At 30.1% G+C, this 15,658-nt stretch overlaps 1 protein-coding gene across 2 annotated transcripts in view; it reads right to left on the bottom strand.

The window, feature by feature from the left end:
* Positions 1-15,658, bottom strand: part of Cad99C (cadherin-99C) — a 287,105-nt gene that overhangs the window by 115,608 nt on the left and 155,839 nt on the right. For both annotated transcript variants that reach the window (XM_065515250.1, XM_065515249.1), the window contains one exon: positions 14,834-15,035. In XM_065515250.1, coding sequence (XP_065371322.1) covers positions 14,834-15,023 — 190 coding nt within the window. In that variant the 5' untranslated portion in view covers positions 15,024-15,035. The remainder of the gene's footprint in view (positions 1-14,833; positions 15,036-15,658) is intronic.

Raw genomic sequence — 15,658 nt, 5'->3', positions numbered from 1 at the left:
TTAATTTTTTAGAGGTTTTTCTTTCACTTGAGTTTGTATATCGAAATTGATGCATCAGTTAAATATTGTATTTAAGAGCTGAGAGCATAGAAATAAAGAACGAAAATCTTTAATAGAACCAATGTTTTTGTAGTAAAGTTTTTTTTTTGTTTAAGTTAAAATAAAAGTAAAGAAAAATATATTGAAAGTTTTTTGTGTTTAGTAAAAAAAAAGAGAAGTAATACAAGTAGGCTAGTAATAGTTGAGGAAGGTATACCAAGTGAAACTAATTAATATGAAAGCGAATTAACCAATTTAGCGTTACACTTATGTTATTTTGGGGGGAACGAATTACGATTTTGAGACTTCAAACAATTTAGTTGCAGAAAATCGTAGCGAAAATAGCAAGAAATACCCAACACTAAGCATATAAGCAAAAATGTTTTCTTTTAAATTTCCATAATTTTTTTTCGTGAGTCATTTTCAGATGTTGTCTTTATATGGGAGCTATGACCAATTATGGAACGATCCCCATGAAATTAGGTCGTGTGATTTATTTCTATATGACAATTATTTCTGTTAAAGTTTATTTGGATGTTTATGAGTGGACCGATCGCCATGACCTATAGTCAATTATAAATCGATCCTTATCATGTGGCTTTAATTCATTTTCGTTTTGGAGTCTAAGTTCATCGGCGACTCAGTTCTTATCGTCATTTTCATAGCATTCATATTTGGAACTTTTTGAAAAATAATGTTTTTTATTGCAAACTTTTTTCAATAAAACTTTAATTTGTTTTGTTATATTGGGTCAATATTTTGTGTTGGATTCAATATTGAAATAAATCCGCGAATTTTTTAATTTCTTAAATGTAAGGGCAATACTGCTCATGCTAACAGGCATCTGTCAGTTGACTCCTGTCAAAATTTGAAATTGAAAAAATCCCTATATTTTAAAGTTTTTTGCGATTTTGATCTTGAAGATGATTTGTTTTGATTATATATGTTCACAATTGTGGCTCTTTACGACTCTTTTCCTCAGAAAGTAAATAAAAATTCCGAACTGTTTTCAAGATATGATCCTGAGAAAATGATACTTTTTTTTGCAAAAATGACACCGAGGCCCCAAATCTTTGGGGGACCATAACAAAAAAGTGCATGACTTTGAGCAAAACTGAGAGACACTGGTCTTTATTTTCTTGATCTTTTATCACGTAGTGGTGTCCGTATATGGTTATATTTCGATGACTCAAAAAATGTTGATACAAATTTTAGTTTTAGAAACTCAATAAATATATAATATGTAATAAAATCATTATCTATTAACAAAATTCAATGAAATTTTCAACGATTTTCAAATTGGTCATTTTAAATAACAAAGTGTAAAAAAATACTTCAATGGTCAAAGGAAATCTCGCAATTCCTAAGAATTGGAGTGAAAATCCCAAAAATTTTATTTTTTACAATTTGGCTCATGGGGTCCACATTTCCTTCGGGGCTGGGAAAATACTTTGGGGATAAATAAGGAACATATCAGGATTTCCAACGCTGCTTTACGTTTTAGAATGACTTTGAGCAAAACTGAGAGACACGGGTCTTTATTTTTTTCGTCTTTTCACGTAGTGGTGTATGTATATGGTTATATTTCCATGACTAAAAAAATTTTGATAAAAATTTTAGTTTTAGAAACTCAATAAATATGTAATATGTAATAAAATCATTCTTTATTAACAAAACTCCATGAAATTTTCAATGATTTGCCATTCTAAATAACAAGGTTTAAAAACTAGTCCAAAGGTCAAAGTAATTCCCGCAATTCCTAAAAATTGGAACAAAAATCCCAAAAATGGTATTTTTTTACAAATTTGTCCATATGGTACACATTTCATTCGGGGCTGGGAAAATACTTTGGGGATTAATAGGGAACACATCACGGTTTCCAACGCTGCTTTCCGTTTTCTGATCCCAGTTTTGGGATTTTAGAACATGTGGCCCAAATTTGAAATTTTGATAATAAATAGGTAAAATACGAAAAATTGAAAAATAGTCATGTTTTTTATACCAAATTGTTCTCCGTAAAGATACCTTACAGAAAAACATAAAATTGTTATATGTTCTTAAATATTTTTTTTTTATTAAAAAAAGAGTTAGTAATTTTTTCGCCCAAAAAACAGAAAAAAATCTAGTTTTTTTGGAATTTTGAAATTAAAAATCGTTTATTTTAGTATCCATTATCGATATTGCTCTGAAATTGTTGGTAATTGGACAACTAAACAAATAAAAAAATTCGATCTATTCTGTCCAAAAGTACGACCTATATTTTTAAAATTACCATTTGAAATGCCTATAACTCGGTAGGCGTTTCCAAAAATATAAAAATCTTTGAAACCAGATAATAAACAAGAAATGGCACGTGTTTAAAAATAAGCAAGTCAGAAAGTATGATCGGTCTAGCCCGACCATATAATACCCTACACCAAGTAAATGAGCAAAAACATTTTTCTTTTAAAATATCAATAATTTATAGTTTTGAGCGATAGCCGGAAGTGGGTCGTATATGGGAGCTATGACCAATTATGGACCGATAACCTTGAAATTAGGTCGTGTGAATTCTGTCTATATAAAGTTATTTATGTTGAATTTTGTGTATATACCGACATTTTTAAGCACGTTAAAGTGATTTTCGGAAGCGGGTCTATATGGGAGCTATGACTAATTATGGACCGATCGTAACAAAATTTGGTGACATGAATTTTGTATATATGAAACTAGATACATATATAAATTAAACATTTATGGCCGATAAAATCCAATTTCGAGAGGACATTTGTATGGGGGCTAGGTGAAATAATGGACCGATTTCAGACAGTTTCAATAGGCTTCGTCCTTGAGCCGAAAAAATAATATGTAACAAATTTGATCGAAATATCTTCAAAATTGCGACCTGTACTCTGCGCACAAGGTTTACATGGACAGCCAGCCGACCAGCCAGGCGGACGGACGGACATCGTTTAATCGACCCAGAATGTGATTCTAAGTCGATCGGTATAGACCACTATGGTGGTGTAGGGTATAAAAAATCATTGTCGAAGAATTACTTGAACTAAAAGAAACCCAAGAAATAAGAGATTCAAAAAAGCATAGTACATTTTCTACAAGTGTCTAAAATAAAACTCCTTAAAATTCACTTCATTTATCATACATTCCTTCCCTGCAAACCAAAGAAATCTATAAAAAAAGCAACAGTTTTTATTTCTTTACTTCTAGTAGTGGTTGGTCTTCTTCTCTAATGTGATAAACAGATATTGGGGGATACAAGAAGCTGAAAACGTGACGCCATTTAGGGAAGACGTAGCAGCTTTAGGTATAAAACATGTTGATACATGCATAAAACTTAAATGTTGAATATCATACAGTAAAATGAAGAAAAACCTCTACACATACACTGAAATAAATACTTATATAAGCTGAAAAAAAACTATACATAACAACATATTTGCAGATGATGCGTGTATTAAATTTATTTTACTCTAGTCTGGGTAAAGTATGAAATGAAGACGAAGAAAACCCTATTATTACAACATTTATTTAGCTGTGTAACTGAAGCAAACTTGAGGAATAATACTACTGCTAACCACATTGTAAAAATATGTATGCAATGTAAACAAGTATGAATGTGTAGCAAGTTGCATGCAAGTAATATATTTTAAATTTTTAAGTTCATACTACAAATTACAATTAAAGCGTTGAGGCGACAAAACTACTGCTTATTCAAAGGAAGGAAATTAAATTTCATTTAATTACTTTAGCTAAAAAAAATAAACTATTTAATGGAGATAAAATATGAAAGCTCTTAATATTGCATTCAATTTATTTGTACAAAGTAAAAATGTTTAGAAGTCTATCGCCTGTCGTTTTAATTGTAATTTGTGTAAAGAAGATTTAGCTGAACCCAGCTGTTCTAGAAGACTGTCCCGCACTTGTGATTATACCTATCATTTAGGGTGACAACTAGTTAAATAACTAGCTACGGAACTGGATATATTAACACGTATATGTCCTAAGCAGGGGGGCCAATTCACCCTTTTGGATTACAATGAGACAATGTGAAAGCAGTTCCAAAATAGTGAACGCATTGGATTCAAGTACCGGTATAGAGTGATCTCAAATAGTCACTCAAAGACAGTACAATAACCGAGTGCTTGTAAGCAAATCTTTCTCCGACAACTCTCCACTTCTGGTGGTTTAAAGAAATATTTTCTAAGTGCTTAAAGTGTCTACACTATAGGTTACTTAGAGATACTAAAGTGACAATTGACTTCACGCTCGGTTACATGGGATGTCAGTATACTTAAACAAAATGAAAATGAACTGAATTATATCAACATAATTAATATAAAACCAGTTTTTACGAATTACTCAAGAAACGATTAAAGTGACTACACTCTAGATTACTTGGAGACACTTAAGTGACAACTGCCTTCAATCTAGATTACCTGGAATGTATAAAGAAACCTATATCTTCACTACAAAGAGCACATACTTGGCAAATGAACCAAAATATATCAATCGGATTAAGCCAATTGATCAGAAATTAGTGGCATTTTCTGTCTATAAGGGATACATTGACTACTTGCTTTACTGCTGGGAAAAACACTATTTCTTACACTTGGAGTTTCGTCTTGAAATTTTAGTTGTTGCATTTAATCCATTTACTATGTGTGGTTTTTAGGGTGTGTTATTTTGTTGCCAGCACTTTGGTGTCTTTTAGAGATCGCTTTTGTTTTTTTCAGTTCTTTTCATATATTCCAGAGCTGTAATACATGTAAGAATTCTTCTTGTTGTTTTGATATCCTGCGGTATTTAATTTTTTTCATCTTCTTTTATAAGTTTTGTAACAAAGAAAAATTATTATTTAACTATGTTTTGATTGTTTGAGTTACATGCAGCAGCAGCACGTGAAACCTTACATTTATTTCTAGCCAATATTTTCTAAATACACAAAGATGTTGCATGCAACATAAGAAATAATGCAATATTTATTGTTGTTGTCGTGTATGGTAATTTGAATTTTTTAAAATACATTTTTCTTTTAGGCCTTTTAGTTTTGTAGTTTTTTTTTTCATATAGAAAACAATTGTCGTTTTTTATTTTGGTGTATTCATTTCTAAAGAAAAACCTGGTCTTAAAAATCAATTTAAAACGTTGCCAACCAACAACAGCAACAAAGTTATTTAACAAAAACGCATGTCTAAACAAATTTTCGTATAAGCAAAAATGAAAGAATAAAATTGCTTTAAAACAAAAAACGTTATAGGAAATGACAATGGCAGACAACAGTAAACTATCTAAAGTTTTAACTGCTTATTTAGGTTTTTTTTTAAAGCTAACATTTACTGTATTATTAATATAAGTATTTGGAATACGAGGATGGTTGCAAACATTTGATAATAACATTTTTTAAAAGTGTTTTCATAGATTGAATCATTTGGTTTTATATGTCCTGTCTTGTTTTTCATATCGAAAAGGAAAACCTACTACAAATTTTAAAGGATTATAGACCGGCCGATATCTTTCCCTTCTGGAAACTTTGATTCAGTTTCCCCGCTCATCACACTTCCCTTTGGGAATCATGTAAATGCATGTTTTTTCCTATACTACACGCATAGATAAAATATAGTTGTGCATGTTTACTGTAACCATTTCACTATTGTTACATGTTTTTTAACAATATTATAGTTACAGTAACTATTTACATGATTGTGGTAACCATAATATGGTTAATTTACGATTCACATGATTGTATGGTTACACATATATATGGTTACAATAAACAAGTATATGTTTGTGACAACAATTTATGATGAAGGACTTACCATTATTATATTGCTCTCGGCTTATGGATATCATAATCTGAGAACAACATATTATGATAAAATTATTCATCATAAATATGGTTGAAACAAACATATACTTGTTTACTGTAACCATATACATATGTGGTTGATAAATTCATGTGAATAGTAAATTAACCATATTATGGTTACCACAATCATGTAAATAGTTACTGTGACTATAATATTGTTAAAAAACATGTAACAATAGTGAAATGGTTACAATAAACATGCACAACTATATTTTTTCTCTGCGTTTCCAAACTTTTTAAGAATTTTGACATAAATCCTTTTTTATAGCATATTATTTTAAGTGGCCTTCTTTGATATAGAGAGGGGCTACGATCACTTTTTAGTCGATCTATTAGCTTCACTAAGATTAAACCAAGTTCTTTTGTGAAATCATGTTGCGATTTTAAGTATTACGTTATTCGTTAATTTGCAAAAATAAATCAACTTAACTACCAAATTCTAACTGGAAGGAATCAGCTATGGTAGTGATATTGCCATGTTAAGTATCCATTATCAGTTAAATATCCATTTTATTTCGAAGACATTTAGATAAGAGACAATACTGTGTTGCATAAACATTTTAGGCATTAGAAATTTAAGTAGCAAAGCACTTCATTTAAGCAACGCATGTATTTTTACCCAATTCACGTAACTGGATACAATCTTTAGTATTCATAGAATGGATCCTGGGTAACTGTCATCATTATATTGACGAATCGCACTACTCTTCATTTTTCACTTTACTCCTGGATTTAAGACTGCACAGTGGGGCAAAATCAAGAATTTGGAAATAAATCTAGCATTTCTAAAGGGCTAGTTCGATAGGCATAAAATTTGATGTGAGCGTAGCCCTATATTTTTAAAATAGCGGACCAAGGTATGGCAAAATTTTAAAATTTCAATTTTGAAATGGCTAACTCGGAAATTTTAAGAGATAAATTGCACACGCAAGCTTGTTTTTTCAAGATCTGGCCGAGCACCATATGGGAAACCAAAAAATGGCACATGTTTAAATATTTTACATGTCGAAGGTATCCTATTTTGAGCCCCCATATCGCCGCCCCTGGAGCATTTGTAAGGCCCATTTTAATAACTTATACTCGAATACTTCAGTATCTTGAAAATATCTGTACACTGTCTCTCATTTTATATGATCAGCATGGGGATCACTAACTGCCTGTAGCGTTTGGAGAGGGCTTATTGTGATTCGTGGTAGAAACAAGAGCCTTTCTACAACACACTAGCTTTATACCAACTTTCCATAATTTTTTGTTATAACGAACTGCTTGTAAAAGCGTTCTAACTCTGGTTTCTTAAAACTATCACGAATGATCGGAACCATAGATCACAAACTCATCTATGGTTGTGATTGTTCGAGGTCATCATTCGGCTATAGGTATTTAGCCGGTATACTATTATCGCTGGTTCTGATAAAGAGTGCTCATTTGAGAGTATGATTTCTATTTTATCCTAACATCCTATCAGATTATTTAATAACTTTTTCAGAAGTATTTCAGAAGTAAGTAGATTGAGAATACACCTCCTCAAGAACGCGAAATATTTGTGATCATTTTTTACCGAATCATCAGCGATTCAACAGCGAATTTTCGAGACGAAGCTAATTTTCATGTGTATTGCGCTGATAATCCATTAGTGGTGTCACTGTAGTGGTAACACGGTTACTTTGCCTAATGAGCGATACAGAATTATAATGAAGGAGTTTTTAATGGTGTAGCATGCGAATGGAAGACAAGAGGTTCTAACATTACGATACAACTGCATACAATGGTCATTTTAAACAATGAGTTTCCGGGTAGTCCATTATACTTCGGCAGACATCGTTCTTTGGGTTTTTTTTTAATCTTTCCGGTGTAGTGGTCACTTTGCTAACCAACTTTTCTAGAGTCTTTACACAAATCTAGTGACATCTATTGTCGTTTGCTAAACAATTAAATTTGTTTGAGTCATCGTTTAAATTTTTTTGTAAACCTTTTCCGACAGTTTGCTCCGCTTAGATTATTTCAGTCGCGGTGGTTAGATTACTAACCACCGCGACTGAAATGGGTTTTATATAATGCGTTTCTCTTTATAATATTATGTTATTTTGTAATGATACCGCTTGTACTCAATTATCATTAAATTGAAGATATTTTGTTCGAAGGTGTAGGTACCTTTGGATTCGAATGCTTCTGGAGTCTTGAACCCCACGAAGAAGAGAATTATTACAAGAAAGTCTACATACAGGAAAAATTATTATGTTACTTTAATTTAAAGCAGTTTTTTTTTATGAGATATATAATATATAACGCCCAAAAGTTCACCATTATTAGAGTTATTGATTCTGAGTAAAATGACGAAAAATTTATTCTCGGTCACACCTACTTTTGAGTGGGCGGGGCTATTAAGTTTCATAATATTTTGAACATAAAAGCCCAAAAAACCAAAAAAAAAATCGTTATTTGACTCAGCATCAAAAATTCTAATAACGGTGAAATTTTGGACGTGATAGGAAATGTTACTAAACCCGACTTAAGTGGTGTTCATTATATTTCATTACTTTTAACTTACAAATACAGCTTTCAACGAAATAAATTTAATTTGAATTCCTGTATGTAGACTTTAATGGGCTACTGTATATCTTAGAGAGTCTTGGGTATCAAACTTGTTTTCGGATTCTTCAAAGACTGCTTTGATGGCACATAGTCGGAATAGTAGTTACAAATTTGAACAGAGGCTCAAGGGTCGTCCCATAGCTCATTTTCAGTATTTACTAAATTATGCGGATTATTATTATAGAACACAGAAATAACTTTACTAAATATATTAAAAAAATTTCTAAACAAACCTCGTTACTAAAATGGAAAAAAACTGTAAATCTTTACATGTCTATAACTTAAATATGTATTTTACCCCCAAAAAAATAGCCTCTCAAACACAATAAAAACGTAAACAGGAAAAAAAGTTAAATAAACTTATTTGTTAAGTTTTAAAGCATAAACAGTTAGGATTTCAGTTTTAAACACATGTGTGTTTGAGTACAAAAATATAAATTTGTTCTTTATCTGGCTACAAGTTTGTAGCCAGAGGCATAAATTTTGACTTTTTGTGCAATTGTTAAATGCATTTTTCATCTTTTATTCTTCTTTTTTATACCCTTCACCTTCGTGAGAAGGGTATATATAAGTTTGTCATTCCGTTTGTAATTTCTACATTTTTCATTTCCGACCCTATAAAGTATATATATTCTGGATCCTTATAGATAGCGGAGTCGATTAAGCCATGTCCGTCTGTCTGTCTGTCTGTCTGTCTGTCCGTCTGTCTGTCTGTCTGTCTGTTGAAATCAGTTTTCTGAAGACCCCAGATATCTTCGGGATCCAAATCTTCAATAATTCTGTCAGACATGCTTTCGAGAATTTTGCTATTTAAAATCAGCAAAATCGGTCCACAAATGGCTGAGATATGAGGAAAAAACCAAGACAACCTCGATTTTTGACCTATTTTTTTACCTATATCTGGATTACTAAGACATTAATATAGACAATATGGATATCTAATGATAGATATTTCAAAGACATTTGCAACGACGTATATAAGACCATAGTAAGTTGGACCTACAATGGGTCAAAATCGGGAAAAAAATTTTAAAATTTAAAAAAAAAAAAAATTTTAAAATTTAAAAAAAAAAAAAATTTTAAATTTAAAAAAAAAAAAAAATTAAAATTTAAAAAAAAATTTAAAATAACAATCGAAAAATTTTTTTTTCCAAAAAATTCAAAAAACAACTGGAAAAAAAGTTAAATTTTGTTTACCTAAAAATATTTAAAAGTTTGAAGTATAATTTGGTGAAGGGTATATAAGATTCGGCACGGCCGAATATAGCACTCTTACTTGTTTGTTTTTTTTTTGTTCAAAGAAGTTCTTCCTCTCTAAAAGTTTATTACTTTTACTTCCAAAACACATCAGACATGTGCCTCTTGTCTTTTGAGGGGCTGTATTTAGTTATTCCTGTGGATGGCAGCAGACATGTAAGACTTTACTACAAATGATTAGTGTATTTTTCTTAAGAAGTTTTATTTGAAGTGTTTAGTTTTTGTTTTTGCAGCAACAATATTTATTTTTGAAAAATTGTTGTAAATAATTCAAAGAATAACATGTTAAATTACTAGAGGCTGGCAAAATGGCATGTGTTGTTTTTAAACAACATTTGATATTGATGTTGTGTAAACGCTTAAAACAACAATTTTAACGAAAGGAAATTGTAACTAGATGATGCCGTAAGTAAGTAATAAATAGAATTTGTATTTATCTTTATACAATTGCTTTAAATTAATGTTTTATAATTTCTAAAGAAAAATGTACTTTCTTTGTAAACACCCTTTTTATTTTATTATTTATGTGATTTTCCTGTTAACTTTTTTTTTTTATTAATCAGTTTCCATTCATGGCTAATCAAAACGACATTTAATTTTATGTTTAAACACAAATTGTAATTTGTAACTAGGAGAGTGTAGTGTGTGCCTAACCAACTAACAAGATGTGAGATAAGATGATGCCTGATTTTAGTTCTTTTGCTACCATTTGCTTTAATTAAAAATGTAATTAATTTTCACTTGTATAAAGAGTACGACAAGCAACACTAACAAGTGTAAGAATTTATTTTGTTTTATAAAATAAAACACGAGATAACAGTAATGAAAAAATACTATAAAAATGGGTGTAATGTTTATGATGGTGAAATCTAGAAATGTTGAAACGAAAGACTTAAGCGTGATAGTTGTAATTGGGGGCCAACTGCACAGGGGGCAGAAACAAAATATTTGGGAAATAAATCTGCCATTTCTAATTGTCTGATCCGGTTGACATGAAATATCTCAAAGGCGTAGCCGAGGAAGATTCGAAGATTTTTTGAAGACGAACTACAAATTCTACTCAGAAGCGGTGGTGTGTTGTCTCATAGATGGTATTTATAAAATAAATATTATTAAAGACCTTGGTCAGTGTTATACGCTATTGAGTTATTTGTATTTGAAAATTCAAATTTCGCCATACCCTGGCCCAGTTTTTTCGAAATATCTGGCACAATCTACAACTGATTTCATTCATATTTTTTCAGTTAATTAAAAAATAAATAAGAAAATCATATGAAGAATGGTTCAATGCAATATCATTTATGAGTCCCAAAATAATCGATTTTGAATAGTAACATTCGGAAAATATTGAATTTTTTTTATTTTCTTTTCGCTTTGCTAAGAACATTTCTGGAGGAACTTACAATGCTTTATTATCTTTTTGAAAGTTATCTCAATAAGGATATCATTACAACAGAAAATGCTTAAAATATGCTAATATGGGTATCCCTAGGCCCTTCCGAAATTAACCTATTTCTTTTTATCAAAATTTTGAATTTGGGCTCAAAGCTAGGACTTCAAAATGGTCAACAGTTTTGGATACTAAGGAGTGAGATCGAAAAATTCTTAACATACATATATGTTTATAAAAAAGAAACCACTAAACTTACAGCTTTAATTTTTTTTTTATTTGATTGAAATTATTATTACAATTTACAAAAAAAATTATTTTTATAGTTTTAATCACTAGTGATGAAATTTTGAACCTTTTTCGGAAACCCTTCCATTAACGTTTTTATAGTGCTTTCTGTCACTTTGCTCGAACATGTAGTCCATCTCCGTTTAAAATCTACCACACTTTTGGACACCTTTTTTGTACTCTTCAATTCTCTTTTAACAAGAGCCCAATATCTCTCCACTGGCCTTAGCTCCGGGCAGTTTGGAGGATTTGCCTCTCTTGGTACAAATACCACATTATTGTTCTTGTACCACTCAAGGGCTTGTTTGCCATAGTGACAGGATGCCAAGTCAGGCCAAAAATAAGTGGACACATTATGAAGTCTTATGAATGGAAGCAGCCTTTTTTGTAAACATTCCTTGATGTAAATTTCGGTATTTATAGAGCCCGTTGTAACAAATGAGTGGCTTCTTTTGCCGCAACTGCATATTGCTTGCCATACCAAGAACTTTCTGGGAAATTTTGTCTGCTTTTGGGTCCTAAACTTTTCTTCAACATTCCCTCGAGCATCAGCAACATAAAATTTTTGACCTGGAAGTTGCGAAAAATCTGCCAGAACATACGTTTCGTCATCCATTATGCAGCAAGAATATTTTTTTATAAAACTTGACTTCAATTTCCGTGCTCTGTTTTTGGCCTCTAAATTTTTAGTAGCGTTCCTGTCAGGAACTTTTTGAGCCTTGTATGTTTTTAAACCTGCATTAGCTTTAACTTTTCGTACCAAATAGTCCGAGCACTGAGCTAACCGGGCTGCTTTCCTACCGGATGTGTTGGGAGCTCTTTTGAAAATGCGTTCTATTTTTTTGGCTTTAGAAACATCATGTGGACCATTCCTTCTACCTGAACCAGGTTTTCTATCAACTGACAAGTTCTCCCGGTACTGTTTAATAACATTGGAAACAGTTTGACGGCAGACCTTTGTATGCTTGGCCAACTTTTTGTAAGACCAAGTTGGGTTTTGTTGAAAATATTTAATAATTTCAGTACGCACTTTTTTCTGGTCACTCATTTTAATCAGATTAACAAAAAAATTAATATAATTGACATTACACATAATAACTGACATGTTTTTCAAAGGTAACTTGATCAAAAAAAAATTCAAATAATACTTGGGTTAAAAAATGTAATGAAAAACGTGTGTTAAGAATTTTTCGATCTCACTCCTTATAATGTATTTCAAATCATGTATTATTTTATTACCAGCCCCAGACCAAATGTGGCCTTTATGGACGAAATTCCAAAAAATAGAAAATTTAGATTTTTTGTTTTTTTTTTGGGTAATAGTATATTTGTTTACACCTTTACATATGCTATAAATTCGATTTTCCGATTTCACAATTTTCTAAATTCTAAATTTGCAGTATTTTTGAAATATTGGAGACAATTTTACTCCGAATTCCACTAAAACTAACTTTTCTTTTTAGAAAATGCTCTTTCCGATAACAGAAAAGAAATTTCAAATCAATATTTCGACAAGTCCTAAAATAGATAAATTTAAAGTGGAATATTCCACAAATTTGGAAGTTCATAAATTTTGCCATGACAAATTTTAGGCCCGGGAGAAAATATGTTTACAAAAGTATAATATTTTTTATATTTTCTTAAAGAAATAAGTATAGAGGCTTGGTGTTCTTCACAAGCTTTTCCAAATTTAACCCATTTTACTTCGAATTTTCCCATTTAGCCTATGTGTTCTAAAATCACAAATCGAATATAGTTTTATTTACCTTTGTATGTTTTTAATATGCTGTATACGCCTTTTACCAGCCTCTAACCAAATATGGACCCAATGGGCAAAAATCCTAAAAATTTTATAAAAACTCTTGACAAAGGTATAATTTTAAATGATAAACTGTTATCAAGATTTTTACAGAAAATGAAATTAAACAAGTAAGAGAGGTATATTCGGCTTTATACTTAAAAATAATTTTTTTTAATATTTTTATTTAAACAAAATTAATTTTATTTTTCCAAAATGTTTTTAAAGAATTTTTTCCACATTTTTTTTTTTAAATTTTTAAATTTTTTTTTAAATATTTTTATTTAAGCAAAATTATTTTTTTTCCAAATTGTTTTCAAAGAATTTTTTCCAAATTTTTTTTTTTAAATTTTAAAATTATGTTAAAAAAAATAAATTTGGGTTAAAAAATATTTTTCCCGATTTTGACCCATTGTAGGTTCAACTTCGCGATCTAGCTATCCAGAATATACATATATACTTTGTGGGGTCGCAAATGAAAAATGTAAAAATTACAAACGGCTATGCAATGTATGTGAATTAGTAATAAAGATGGTTTCCGAAATCACAAATTTATTAAAAATCCTAAAAAATACAGGAATTTCGGATTTAAGTTTATGTAGAATTTAGCATTGGCCTAGAATTTAGTTTTTTCTTGTATAGCATTCGCCCGGTAGCATTTACTAATGTTAGTTCTTCAAGTTTCTCCAACCCACATTCACCTGCCTGTTCTTATTTATTTGCAAATAAAATATCTAAATTTGTACTGCATACTTTAGGGAGCTTTTTTATTACAGTTGACTGGACTCAAAAAAAAAAATTTCCGAGTTTTAACCTGTTTGTAATTTCTACATTTTTCATTTCCGACCCTATAAAGTATATATATTCTGGATCCTTATAGATAGCGGAGTCGATTAAGCCATGTCCGTCTGTCTGTCTGTTGAAATCAATTTTCTGAACACCCCAGATATCTTCGGGATCCAAATCTTCAATAATTCTGTCAGGCATGCTTTCGAGAAGTTTGCTATTTAAAATCAACAAAATCGGTCCACAAATAACGGAGATATGAGCAAAAAACCGGGACAACCTCGATTTTTGACCTATTTTTGATTTATAATTTGGATTACTAAGTCATTAATATAGACAATATGGATATCTAATTATAGATATTTCAAAGACCATTGCAACGATGTAGATAAGGCTATAGTAAGTTGGACCTACAATGGGTCAAAATCGGGAAAAATATTTTTTAACCCGAATTTTTTTTTTCATCAAACAATTTTTTTTGTCATACATTTTTTTTACAAAAAAAAAAATTTTTAAAAAATTTGGAAAAAACTTTTTTTAAAAAAAATTAAAAAATTTTGAAATAAAAATATTTAAAAAAATTTATATTAAAGTATAATTTGGTGAAGGGTATATAAGATTCGGCACAGCCGAATATAGCTCTCTTACTTGTTTTTCTTTACAAACCATCTCTTGAAAATGTCGAATCGAATAAAAAAAAATCTGCCAAATCGCTCCAGCCGTTCTCACGTGATGCCATTGCATACATGGATCATATCATTTTTATATATATAAGTAGATATTAATTTACTATAAAAGATTTATTTTGAATACTTACAATCACCCCTACTCTCCTCAATATCCAATATTATATTTGTTTGTCCCGTTTCCACTTCACACATCTGCGATTTGCCCAAAATACCAGCAACTTTGTGACATTTTAACAGCAAAACAAAAACTAAATATAAAGCTGATAAATATGTGATACGATGATGGCAGGTGTGTGAGGTGCTGGTGGTGGAAGACATGATGACTTAAAACTAAAAAATAAAAGAAAAAAAGAAAAAAAAAATTATAAAAAAATAAAAATTCAGATAAATTAAAAATCAAGTATTACAAAATAAAATAAATTTTGAGAAATATAAGAAAAAAATTAAACAATATAAAAACTTGAGCATGATTTAATAAGTGCATTGAATTTTTAGATTGAAATGGATCTACTGGTATACACAGATATCTACGACATAATATAAAGAGTACTAAAAACTAACAGTGTTCCTAATAGACTCATCGGTCAACCTCATCTATTCAAAAGGGAGTACAAACTGACTCCCTAAATATTTATAAACTGACTAAATATTTATAAAATTTAATATAATAAAAATAAATATTTTAAAATTTCAGATAATTCTCTAAAAAAAATAAATTTCAAACCCCAATAAAAATAAACATAAAATTAAACTAAATGGCCATAATAAAAATAATAAAAACGTAAAGAACAAACACACAAAAAATTAGTGCAATTTAAACCCCAATAGAAACCCATAGCCAACCACATATGCCATTTAACGAAACATTAAAAATATATAAAAATTAATATTCTTTTGTTTTGCAAGAAAAACAGCTAGAAAATAAGAAAATTTAAATAAAATTGCTAAAAAAA

Source organism: Calliphora vicina, chromosome 1 (assembly GCF_958450345.1).
Source record: "Calliphora vicina chromosome 1, idCalVici1.1, whole genome shotgun sequence".
Classification (NCBI taxonomy): Eukaryota; Metazoa; Arthropoda; class Insecta; order Diptera; family Calliphoridae; genus Calliphora; species Calliphora vicina.
The sequence above is the reverse complement of the archived record's forward strand: the minus strand, read 5'-3'. Positions and strand labels throughout refer to the sequence as shown.